The 11,755-nt window shown below is 34.1% G+C and overlaps 2 protein-coding genes across 4 annotated transcripts; one reads left to right on the top strand and one right to left on the bottom strand.

Annotated features, from left to right (window-relative positions):
- The first annotated feature begins 267 nt into the window (after positions 1-267).
- LOC105340413 (isthmin-1) lies at positions 268-7,841 on the top strand. Of its 3 annotated transcripts, none has more exons than XM_020072280.3 (6): positions 268-1,133; positions 5,339-5,738; positions 6,214-6,351; positions 6,469-6,561; positions 6,667-7,075; positions 7,471-7,841. In XM_020072280.3, exons 1-6 carry the CDS (start codon positions 837-839, stop codon positions 7,526-7,528), a joined length of 1,395 nt encoding a protein of 464 aa, XP_019927839.3. In that variant the 5' UTR covers positions 268-836; the 3' UTR covers positions 7,529-7,841. The 3 variants fall into 3 exon arrangements, with proteins under 3 accessions (XP_019927839.3, XP_011444743.3, XP_011444742.3); XM_011446441.4 differs by having other exon boundaries at positions 271-1,133; positions 6,217-6,351; positions 7,502-7,841; XM_011446440.4 differs by having other exon boundaries at positions 272-1,133; positions 7,502-7,841.
- On the bottom strand, positions 7,755-10,819 carry LOC105340412 ((R)-specific enoyl-CoA hydratase). Its single transcript, XM_011446438.4, is given in 5 exon segments — positions 7,755-8,086; positions 8,960-9,060; positions 9,990-10,072; positions 10,410-10,504; positions 10,506-10,819. Coding segments are annotated over 5 exon segments (501 nt in total). The 5' UTR covers positions 10,680-10,819; the 3' UTR covers positions 7,755-8,038.
- Between the last annotated feature and the right edge of the window lie 936 nt (positions 10,820-11,755).

Here is an 11,755-nt window from a genome sequence, read left to right as displayed (position 1 = left end):
TTCTCTGCCTCTTCTCTACGGGAATCGCAATAGATCACTACATTTATTGTCATTTTGATTAAGGCAATATCCCTAGCGCAAACCCAGGAAACGGGCACAATGCTGCTATCGTCAGGAATCCCCGCGTGTAAAACGTGTAATTCGACGACTCAGCAATTACATATGCCAGTTTTATGATTTTTTGGTATCATTTCATTTGTAACCATAAAAACGTTGAAAAACTACACGATTGTGTTTGGTTAGGAGAAGCCGTATAAAATCTGTTGATTGTAATCGCGCGAGCGCGGGTTGGTCAAAGCTTTTTCCTCTTTGACTCAAGCGCGAAGCCTAACTTGACAGATACAGAATTCCCTTCGGAGTTGCCATGTTTCAGCGATCATGCAGAAAAAGTTCCGAAGTTTCACGCCCACCTTTTTTTTCTTCAATGGTCAGTTTCCCCGTGATAACGAATTGTTGCTGTTCGCCATTCATCTTCGCTCGTAAATATTTCAACACTTATCTGTGAAGCGGCATCTCACAGGAAGCATTGTTTCATCAACAGAGGCGGGATATAGTTAAAATAAAAAAAATTCCTCTGCCCAATCTGTTTCTTGGACCCGACCCAGAAAGGAAGAGCTCTCACAAAAATGACCCGCTGTCTTTCGGATACCTTGTGAATCACCTATTTACCTCGATGATATAACCTACTCATTCTTTTTGAAGAAGGAAAACTCCAATTACATATGTAATACGTTTTTTGAGTTGAAGCACCTGCTGAGCTAATGAAGGAACAGGTACAAAGCTCTATTCTGTATGGGGGAGAGGTCACGTTGCTAAGCGGTCAGTAATTAGCCCCAATGGGATCCTTGGATGTAACGTCTGGCGTAGTTGGCCTACCCAGGCGCTCTGAGAATGATCACCCAGACGTCAGTGAAAATCTTCACACGGAAAATCCAAGGAGTGACAAGAACAAAAACAGGTTCCTACTGATCATGGAGAAAGTGAATATGGTGTTTTTGATTGTGTTGGTCTGTTATCTCTCGTGGACGATTCCCGCCACTTTTGGTCTGTTTGATCCGCCAAGTGCAGCTTCATCATCAACAATACTCCAGAATGATAATACATCATTGCTGAATCAAACAGACAGCTTAATTGTGAGTATTAACAAGATTTTCATGTCTACTTACAAAATTCTATATTGTAGTGAAATCAATTATGATTCCTAAAATCATAAAATTGTGATTAAATCTCCACCACCCTTCATTTGATTGAAAAGTATCTAAAAGCGAAAATTTCCCTTGTAAGTTATAAACAAAAAGAACCGTAAGACCCCAAAGAACTTCATATCTCTTAAAGCAAGAGAACTTGAGTCATTGATGGGTGTTTTACTATTTCCGACTTCATAATTAGGGCCATTTAGATAACGTGTTCACCTTTTTATTGCTGAATGATAAAATTTGAAACATCCAAGTTTAAAAGAATAAACAAAGTACGGCGAGTGTCCTTTATAAATATTTTATTGACAACGAGCGATTGAAGCGATATTATATGATATTTTTTTCTAGGAAAGATAATTTGTACTTGTTGAAATCAATTTCGAAAGGGCTTTTCAGTGAGCTTGCAAGATTTAAGAAAATACGACGATTTAATGAATTTTTGACACCCAAACACCAAGATGACCTGACAGATGCCCTTATCACATTAAAATAATCTGTGTTTATCAATACGCTTGGTTGGGGAGACCGGGGGTGGGCATGGCAACGCCACTACACGCGCCCTTAGACTCTCCAAAGGAGGTTATCAACATACAATCTAAAGATTTAACACGAAAACTTTAATTTGGCAAATAATTAGACAAACTCTATGTCAAAATACTGGGCGAGTCGGAGTGTGACAGTTTCATTGCTTCTCGCATCCGGGTCGACAAGTTTACTTCTTAAGTTTTTACTTAGAACCATTTTAACAAGAGCTTGGACTTTGGGTAGATGTGTCAAACAGCAAATGAATGTGACGTAGCCTGTCTATTTCATTGCTGGCCACTCAGCCATTGCTCTTTGAAATCAACAAGATTTGTCTGGCTTTTGAGCTAAGACTACGCAATCTGTGCATATTTCGCTTGAAACCGCGTCATTTTCAACTTGTTTTGACGCAATATATAGATAGCTACGTCAAACCGAAAGTCCAAGGTCTTGTTAAAGTAGTTCTAATTGTGTTTTATGTGGACCTATGATTGAAAAAAACATGTTTGTATTAATTGTTTTGAAGAGAAAATACAATTTAATAAGATTTACCATTTGTGGATCAACGCAATCTTGACACGTAAAGATGGAATGGCACCAGAATGATGTTTTCCTATAATTCTATTTATGCTTTTCATCACATACACATTAATATAATCAAATAAAAATAATTGATTTCATATCAATTTTGATCTCCACCGATAATGCTGAAACCTCAATAGTTAACAAATTAAGTTAGACAATACAATCAAAATCTAAACAAGTTCATTAATCAATGTCGCAAACACAAGCATTAACAACGGTTTTTGATTTTGAAATGGGAGTCTAATGCAGCGCATCAATTTTTTCCTTCCATACTGTACGTAATTTCACGAACAAAGAAGATGGGTGGATAAGGCGTGTAAAATGCCAATACACGGTCGGACAAGCTACTGAAAAATTAAAATATCAATAAATCCGATATATTTAAAAAAAAAATCCCTTAAAACAATATACATTTAACATATCATTGATTTTTAACCTATAAACATGTTCAATACTTGGAATATGTTGACTCAAACAGGCGTATACGTATCAAAACCTGCAAATACTGTCATTTTTTAGAACTTCAAGACATTTTCTTTCATAAAGTGGGTCTTTGCTCCATATTTTTCTCATAGTCTAAATAAGGTCTATTGGAAAACAAACCGATTTCGATCAACAAAAACGTGGAGAGATGACCCAATATACATTAAAAATATCATTTTGTATTCAAACAATTGAACGTTTTGAAAAAAATAATACAAGTCCGTAAACTCGTGGTCTAATTAAGTCACACATAATATTTAAACAGCCTACTAGTACTTTGTTATGTCTGAAATGGCTCAGTGGTTAGAGTACCCGACATAAAGTAACCTTTAATATCTAGGGTTTTTATGTTATGGGTTCGATACCGCAAAAATTTCTGGCAATATTTTTCCCCTTATCTTTTGTTGAATATATTAGAAACTGAATATAGTTAGAAATTGTGCTTTTGCAAACTTGGACTATAATATATTTGAATAGATTTAATGAATTCAAAAATTACCACTAAACCGAATGGGCATTTACGCCATCTTATTCCCCATCTTCTTTATGAAAACTTGAAAATAAAACAGCTTGTTCAAATAAAACGTAGAACAGAAAATATTTGGTGAACTACACCGATATATATATACATGTATATATATAATCTAAGCTTCTAGAAAACGGGGCTAAAGATATTTCTGTTATCCCTCCCCCTCTTTCCACGAAAAAATGTATTGAAAATAGAATGGAATAAGAAGAATCTTTAATTTAGCTACCTTGAAATATTATATGTAGCTTTAGCGAATATTTTTAAACAATAAAGTCAAAGAAACTGTCTGACTTCAAAGAAAAAAAACTTGGGAAGATCCACGGGTTGTCATTAGAGATAACAACTCAACTCATTTGTAAAAGCTGAAAAACAATCCTTTGTTTATTGGATTTTTGAAGCTTGCTGCAGTTTTTACGAAGGTTTTTACATTTAGAATCGGGAACAAAACAATAAAATAACCGCATTCTTCGATGATAGATCGAAATGATATAGATTTTAAACGCTTTCCTCTTTTGAAGTAGCTCAATGCGCTATACAAAAACAATTTTCTAGTAAAAAAAAATCCCAGGTGTGCGTTTTTCACTTCACTGACGCCACGCGGAGAAGGCTATACATCCGACGTATTTTTGGAAGTTCATTTGTTGCAATTAGAACTTCCACCCATTTGCCAAAAGGTTGAACTAATTACATAAATCAATTGAGTTTGTTTGTATCGAAAAATTCTAAACACCATACCGTTGTATCAAAGGGGTAACTTTCTGCCAAAAAAAGCACGGGAAAAGAATCTTGAAATAAACCAAGAGTTTTATTTACGGAACAGGTATAACGTGATCCAAGAAAACATTTTCCCGATCAATAGTTTGATATCTTATTAATGATATATATTTTTTAAACATCATATTTTCTATCAGTTGCAAAATTTTCACCCCCCCCCAAAAAAAAAATAAATAAATAAAAAACACAATCGTAGAAAAAAAAAGTCTCTTTCAGGGAACGGATATGACGTGGCCAAAACATCTATTTCAGGTGGATGGCTTAATTAACCTGACCCTTAGTTTTCACACTGTGGCGTAGGTTAATTTTCACACTATTGTAAAATCAAAAGGAACCCTCCCTTGAACCTGAAAAGCCTGTTTGATTGATGTGGAACAGCAATTGCTTTCGATAAACATCAAATCTCAATTCTAACTATGCTTGACCTCAGATTCTCTCATACATCAGCAGCAACAACAACTTGTTGCTCGCAGATGTAGTTAAAGAATCAAATCCTCTCTAAAAACATTTACTGGTATTTCTTAGAGCACTCGGTCTTTACAAAGCCATAATTCCTGGAATTTTGTGTTCTCGAGTTCTTTAGACGAGAGTCTACGTAATATCAAAGGATTTTTCAAATTCGACATTCGATTGTATTGTTTTTTGTTTTGTTTAGCTTTAAAATTCTACAATAGACAAAGTATTACCTATAAGTGTATGGGAAACCTCAAAGTTTTGAGATGAACATGGAATATCCATAAGAAATACAGAGGTTAAATCAGTCATTCTCTCTGTTTTGGAATACCATGCAAACGATTGGACTCAAGTCAAAATTCCTTTGCATCGTGATCATCGAATACAAATATCAAATAAGTTGATATGGATTAAGTGACCTTGTCTGATTTAATGTACATCAAGAGAGTTGCATATAAATAAAATTAAAGAAACTCAGTATTACTGGAAAGGTCTACTTATTGTCCATCGAGTGATTTGAGTTTAAGGTGCATTTTGGAACATGCTACATGTATTAGTACGTGCTTGGTTAATTTAGGTAATCTAATCAATTTACAACTATAGTTGTATTTTGATGCTATGATTTTGGTGGGGGTAGGGGTGGATGTTGTGTGGTTGATTAAGTTATCATCGAGGAACGTAAATGTTCAGTTTATATTGTTTTGAACTAGTCGTCCTAACATTTCCATTCTAAACTTTAGGTAAATATGTATTAATGCTCATAGCATAGTTTTGAATTCCATATGTTGAATTGTAGGTAGATAAAAGTATTGCAGACAAAGTCATTCAAGGTTTCTTTGACTTTAACAATGACTCCAAGTCGTCATCATTCCCGCCAAAACATTCCAAGAAATGGAAGGCAGCGAGACGCAGACGGCTAAAGAAGAAGAAGAATTCAAGCAAGAGGCGCTTAAGGAAGAAGAATAAACAGAGGAGGAAGAACAAATCGCTGAAGAGAAGAAAGGGGCGGATTTTACATAAATTAAAACCAATAACGATTCGTCAGATCATAGAAATGGTGGCACAAGAAGCCTTGACGAAAACATCCGGGTCCTACAATTATAACCAACTCGAGGCCGAAATACTTGGTACCAAATTCCCAACCAAGTCATCACAAGTGTCTAGCACAGAATCGTCTGTCAAACTACAGATCGATGGTGAGCAGGTTTATATTATCTGGTGGCAGGGGTACAGAGATTTATTTTTTTAAAAAGCTTTTAGGGAATTCTAATCAAGAATTATTTTATACAAAATAAACAAATTTGATAGAAATATTCATTTTTTCTTTTTGTAATGTAGTAGATTACTTTTTCTAGTTTATTCACATAGTACTCTAATACTACTTGTTATTTCCATACTGTAAATTAATTCTAATATACCGGTACGTATAGAATGCAGAAAATGTTAATTCTAGAAATTGGTTGAAAACAATGTTCATATTAGAACAGTCGATATTCGGCACTAGAGTGTTCGGGACTCATTTTTAATTGGACAATATTGGTTATACGCTCTCCACAATTGATCATAGTCTTAAAACAAATTTTAAAAAAGCCCACGCCATCTTAGTTTCCGTTAACCATGCTGTTTAGACAATGTCCTTTATATTGAGAAGAAAATCTTGATTTTCCCCAGTAGCTAGCTCAAACGAATGGTCACCTTGGAATCCATGTTCAGTTACTTGTGGAATGGGGCAACAGGAGAGGTCACGTGACTGCGGTTCAGCTTGCCGCGAGATGGAGACACAGGCCTGCTATGGTAAACCTTGTTATGGTACGTGTAATATTCCATTGTATTTGAGAGACACCATGAAATTTAGAATAATGGAACTTATTTACTCCGGAATTTTACGCTGGCGTTCGGTGCAAGATATGTAATCTTTTGTTGCAGATGATGGCATTAGAAAAAAGAAAAAGTTTTCTTGGGAATACCAAAATATCATTCCCGACTCGACGCTAAGACCGAAGGATTTCATCAATCCTGGTGAGATTGGCACTGTAAAAACAAACAATGCGGTATTAATGGCAGAGTTTATTTTGTTTCTGTTTAAAGAAAACTTTTTTTTTACGAAATTGTTTTGTTTTCCAGAAAAAGATGTCTGTAAAAGATGGATGTCTTGCAATAAAGATACGATAGCCTCATATTTGAAGCGTGCCGCCCTACCAAGTTGTCCATGCTTGTATCCATTACATTTGAACTATAACCCCAAAGTCTGGGACCCACAGACAAAACAACACTTTAATTGGTTGGAAGTTGATTTGAAGTCCGAGGGTCTTTATGCATACAAACCCAGCGCCAAATTTTGCATCCGGTCAAAACTGTACAAAGGCGTTCAAACGCTAGCCTCGCAGATGTGTTGCTATGACAACGAATTCAAATTGATTACAAGGGGAAAAGGGGCTGGAACCCCTAATCTCATTAGCCCTGAAATGTCTCCCGAACTGCATCACAAACTAGACATAAATCCGTGGATCATTTGCAAGGGCGATTGGTCAAGGTAAATGTATTAGGATTATTATAAAGTTGGTTTTATAAATAGTTATATAAATATAAATAGTTTTGTGAGGTTTTGTTATAGGTAGCGTCTACAGACTGATCACAAATTCGTTACAAATCTTTAATATTCATGGTTTTTTTGTGTGTGTTATTTCCAGGGGAGAAGAATGTTCTCGTATCACGTATAACAATGTCACTTACTCATTGTATTTACCTGTATATCTACATGCATTCTTTACATTGCAATTAACGTATTTCTTCCAACTCATATCTAGAGAAGGTGAAATTACAACGAAGCAATGAGAATTAGTATGCAAATACATGTCAACGTTTCTATGATTATCAATTAAGTTCTTGATAAAGATATCCTTTAATTATCTCCACGTGTTTTTTCAGATACAATCAAATTCTACCTCCTGTTTTTCAGATACAATCAAATTCTACCTCCAGATAACGGACAAAATTGTTCTACTAATCCGGACGATAACGTCATTCTGCAGCAGAGAATCGACAGCGAAAATTACTGACGTCAAAAAGTGCTACTTTTTTATGAAAGGAGAATATATATTGTTTTAACGGGAAGTAGGAAAATTCCATTTCCGGTGTTATGAGTCCCTTTTTTATACGATTTGTTTACAGTTTGAAAGTAAACTTTGTGTTGTTAGAGACACAGTTGTTCGCTCATACGGGTATTTGGATATTTTATTTTGTATATATAAAACACGTTTTATTTTCATGGTATGTAAATAATAAAACGACAAAATGTTTGTGTCTTTGTTTCGTACTTGGTTTATAAAATCCAAGTCATAGGTGTTAAAGTCTTCAAACAGTAATTCATTGAAAACTATATTCACACCTTACAGTGTTTGAAAGTGCAACGAACAAAAAAACAGGTTTTTAAAAACAACTTTGAATACCATCACATTAATGCATTTCTCAAATCATCTGTGATTTTTCTGCTTCTTTAGGTTACTTTGGGTATTAATAATTTGGCTTCGCCCTTCACCAAGACCTGAAAAAAAATGTAGCATTATCAAAATCTCTAGAAGCTGACGAGGAACGTACATGTTGGTCTACGGAAGTGTTGATTTAAAAATGATAGAGCTACTGCACAGCTCTCTGCATACAAAATCTCTATTTATTTGCAGTGGTCAAAATGCTCTTTTAAAATATCTATTTTGGGCCATTTTTTTCTCTTTCGAATTTATTTTTCTTATTTCCTTAAAGGGGCATGGTCACGATTTTGGTCAAAATTGTTTTTCCGATTTTAATGTTTACAATGCTTTAGTGAGGCATATTAAATAGGCAACCAAAATTTGAGTGTCATTTGTTGAATTATAAGCGAGTTACAGAGCTTGCAATTCTTTGCTATGTAAACAAAGCTTTTGTTTACATTTTGAATGTGAAAGTGAAAATTCCAGTTTTAGACCTAAAATGAATGTGTTAATGTTTCCTTGTGCTTAAAATGAATAAGAATAGAGACAAATCAGCTTGAAACAGAATTTTTACTCATATATTGAACCTATGTAAACAAAATCAAAGCACGAGCCTTGTCTACATGCCCTAAGAACTGTGGACCCTATATCTTGCTTATAACTCTACGACTGACTCTCAAATTTCAATTAATCATTAGAAATGCATTCCTAAAACATTGTAAATAATAAGAACAGCAAAACAGAATTTGACCAAAATCGTGATCATGCCCCTTTAACATAGCTAGTCTGAAATATATCTACATGTACAACAAGAGTTTTTCGAGCCTATTTACTATTGTTCTATTATTGCTTAATTGAACAGAGAATTGGTTTCCGTTGATGTTTTGCATGCTCTTCTGTCTGTCAATCCAAATTTTCCCATTATTTAATTTAAAGTTTTAGATTCGTACTTCTTTATTTCCGGTCCGGATGGCAGTGGTAGAACACTTCATGATGGACTTCCGGATCTCCAATACCTCTACTTCCGCTGTGATTGATTCGTCTACGAACGCTGAGTTAAAAATTAACAAAAATGCAATGTTAGAGACAAATCTACGGTCCTGCATAAACGCTTCCTGTGTTTCCACCACAACACTTTACCTGAACATACATGTAAAATACAAAATTTGCATGGATGTGAAATTTCGAGCATAGTACCAGTAAAATCCAACGCAAGTTAACTAATATATGTTCAATGCTTATATTTCACTGCGTTCATCTCCGTTTTCGTTATGCAAATTAAATCTAAGGTAGAATTTTTTTAAAGATCAGTCTAAACTATATATAAATTCATTTTGGCTTTTTGTACTTTGAGAAAATTAATGTTACATAGTCATTTGTATTGATTAATTTATAATACAATTCAAAGAGGTCGTAGATTTCAGGGTGATGGTACATTAAATAACAATATTTACAACTTCTTAGTATAATTCCCTCTATTTCTTACGGACACTTTCTGTAATTCATAACTGTGTAGAAACTGACAGGGCTGAAATCTACACGCCACGTTTTAATTTAGCGATTAGTGTAAACCTACAGCGACCTAAGAAAAATCCCGGACTGCACGAAATAATCATGATGATGTCAGACTCTAGACGATTTGGCTGTTTCTTTTAGCCAACGTGCTGATGTACATTAACAGTAATTTAGTTAATTTTACTTACTTTTACAATCAATTTAAGAATGTGTTAAAAGAAAGATGCAACTTTCTTTGATGATTCATGCTGCTTATGAAGGTAGCGATCATTGCAGAAAAAATATACATACCACGCTAACGCGGGTTAAGTATTTTTTCTGCAATGTCGCCACCTTCATATCCCGCATGAATCACCAAAGAAAGCATTTTATAGTGTAAGTAAACGTTGATTTTATATGAATCCTACTTGTATCCATCGAAAGATAATTGTTCCCGAAAAAGACAATTATAAAATCGTTGCATACCTGGAGCGAGGAATTTCATTTCTTGAGAAATGTAAACAGCACCGGGTCCCGGAAGTTTTGTGGAACATACAGCTGAGATTAGTCTGAGGACGACGAAACTCATGTCAGGCAACTTACCGTAATGACATTTCAAATCAATTATTGTTCTATCATAGACATACAGACATCAAGTAAATTAATCAAAATTAATTATATCCTTAAGTGTATATCGTTGCAAGCGAAAAATCTTAATTACATGGTTCTTTATATGGATAATAATGAAATTTTAGCATGGATTATGGATATAAAAATTAATATAGAAAATTACTCTTATATTCTCTTAATAAACTTTTGATATATACATCCACAAAAACATTGAATAAATACACCAATCAAAATATGTTTTATTTATATTTTAGTTAAGATAATTGATATTCATACCCATTGATAAGCACGCCGTGAACAATACATTTCCCAAATATCGTTGTTTTTGCAAAGTCGGGATCGGTGTGCAAAGGGTTGTTGTCCATGCTGATTTTTGCTGATTTTTGCAAAAGTTTCTACATCGTCTTTTGTAAAAGTTTTTGACAACGCCGCTTTGTCTCCAACACTAAACGAAGAATATCTCCTGGATGCACATTTCATACATTGTCTTGTGACGACGTACTCAGAGAACAGTTTGGAGATCGCGTTAAATCCACTTGCATTCATCGCACTGTTTACAACCCAAAGGGAAGTAACTTCGAAACATATTCCTTAACTAAATTACAGGACCGGAATATCGTCGAAACGGAAAAATATCAAACTGATCAGTGATCATAGATCAATTATTTTGTAAAATGTAAAATATAATTTAATAACATAATTGACTGGTGTATGACAATGAATACGTGGACATTGTTACACTTTTCACCTGTCTGCCAACTTGCAAATTAAGGAATTGACGTAATCTAGAATGTGTGAGTGGGCAGTTATGCAGTGTATCATGTATATCAGTCACTAATTTTTTTTTTACATACAAGTTTTAAACAATCCCCAGAAAAGACTTTAATTTCTATAGTTTTTCGTTAGAGATTTGGTAAATCTACCATTTACAACAATCAGAAAACAAAACAATGAGAGCTTTCACTAATTAAAACCGGCTAGACTTGTTATATTTAGTTGGCTTTCATTACAATCTGAATAAAATTTGGTTTCTATACAGGGAATGAAATGATCCTGAAAATGAATAAAATATATGAATTTATACAGTACACAGATTCATACGCGATACGCCGGTTTTGTCTGCCCCATTATTTGCTCTTTATTCTCAAACTCTGCCATTAGATTACCGTAAAATCCTTCTCGATTTTAAAACATTTTGTCTGTTTAAAGTTTGTCATTATGAATAATCTCAATCATCATTAGTCAATGACAACTTTTTTACGAAATTGATATACATGTATGCTGTTCAACTGTTCTCATTTTTAGACGAATCACACAAATGACTTCAATTACCGGTATATGTAATGTTACAAGCTCAGTGAAACTTTCAAAACTGATGAAGAAAAAAACGAAGAACAAAATCACTGGAAATATTAAAGAGAATCTCAGCATTTACATTTTTTTCTATCAACTTTCAACTTGGCTTGCTCTTTAATCTCTTATAAACTGAATGCAATTCAAGTTACAGTATATTGTTAAAGTTTGGTTTACAATTTTGAGAAACAAAGGGATACGATTGATATGCTATTTAATTCCTGATGCTTTAATATTCTGGTATTTCATGTCAAAATTAAGAATATAAA

Source organism: Magallana gigas, chromosome 6 (genome assembly GCF_963853765.1).
Source record: "Magallana gigas chromosome 6, xbMagGiga1.1, whole genome shotgun sequence".
Classification (NCBI taxonomy): Eukaryota; Metazoa; Mollusca; class Bivalvia; order Ostreida; family Ostreidae; genus Magallana; species Magallana gigas.
Note: the sequence above shows the minus strand (reverse complement) of the source record. Positions and strands in the feature narration are given on the sequence as shown.

Excerpts from the sequence above, each read along its gene's own strand:
- LOC105340413 (XM_011446440.4), top strand. The coding sequence starts at position 837 with ATGGGATCCTTGGATGTAACGTCTGGCGTAGTTGGCCTACCCAGGCGC. Across the intron at positions 5,739-6,213 it reads TGTCAAACTACAGATCGATG|TAGCTAGCTCAAACGAATGG; the intron begins GTGAGCAGGTTT and ends GATTTTCCCCAG. Across the intron at positions 7,076-7,501 it reads TGCAAGGGCGATTGGTCAAG|ATACAATCAAATTCTACCTC; the intron begins GTAAATGTATTA and ends CCTGTTTTTCAG.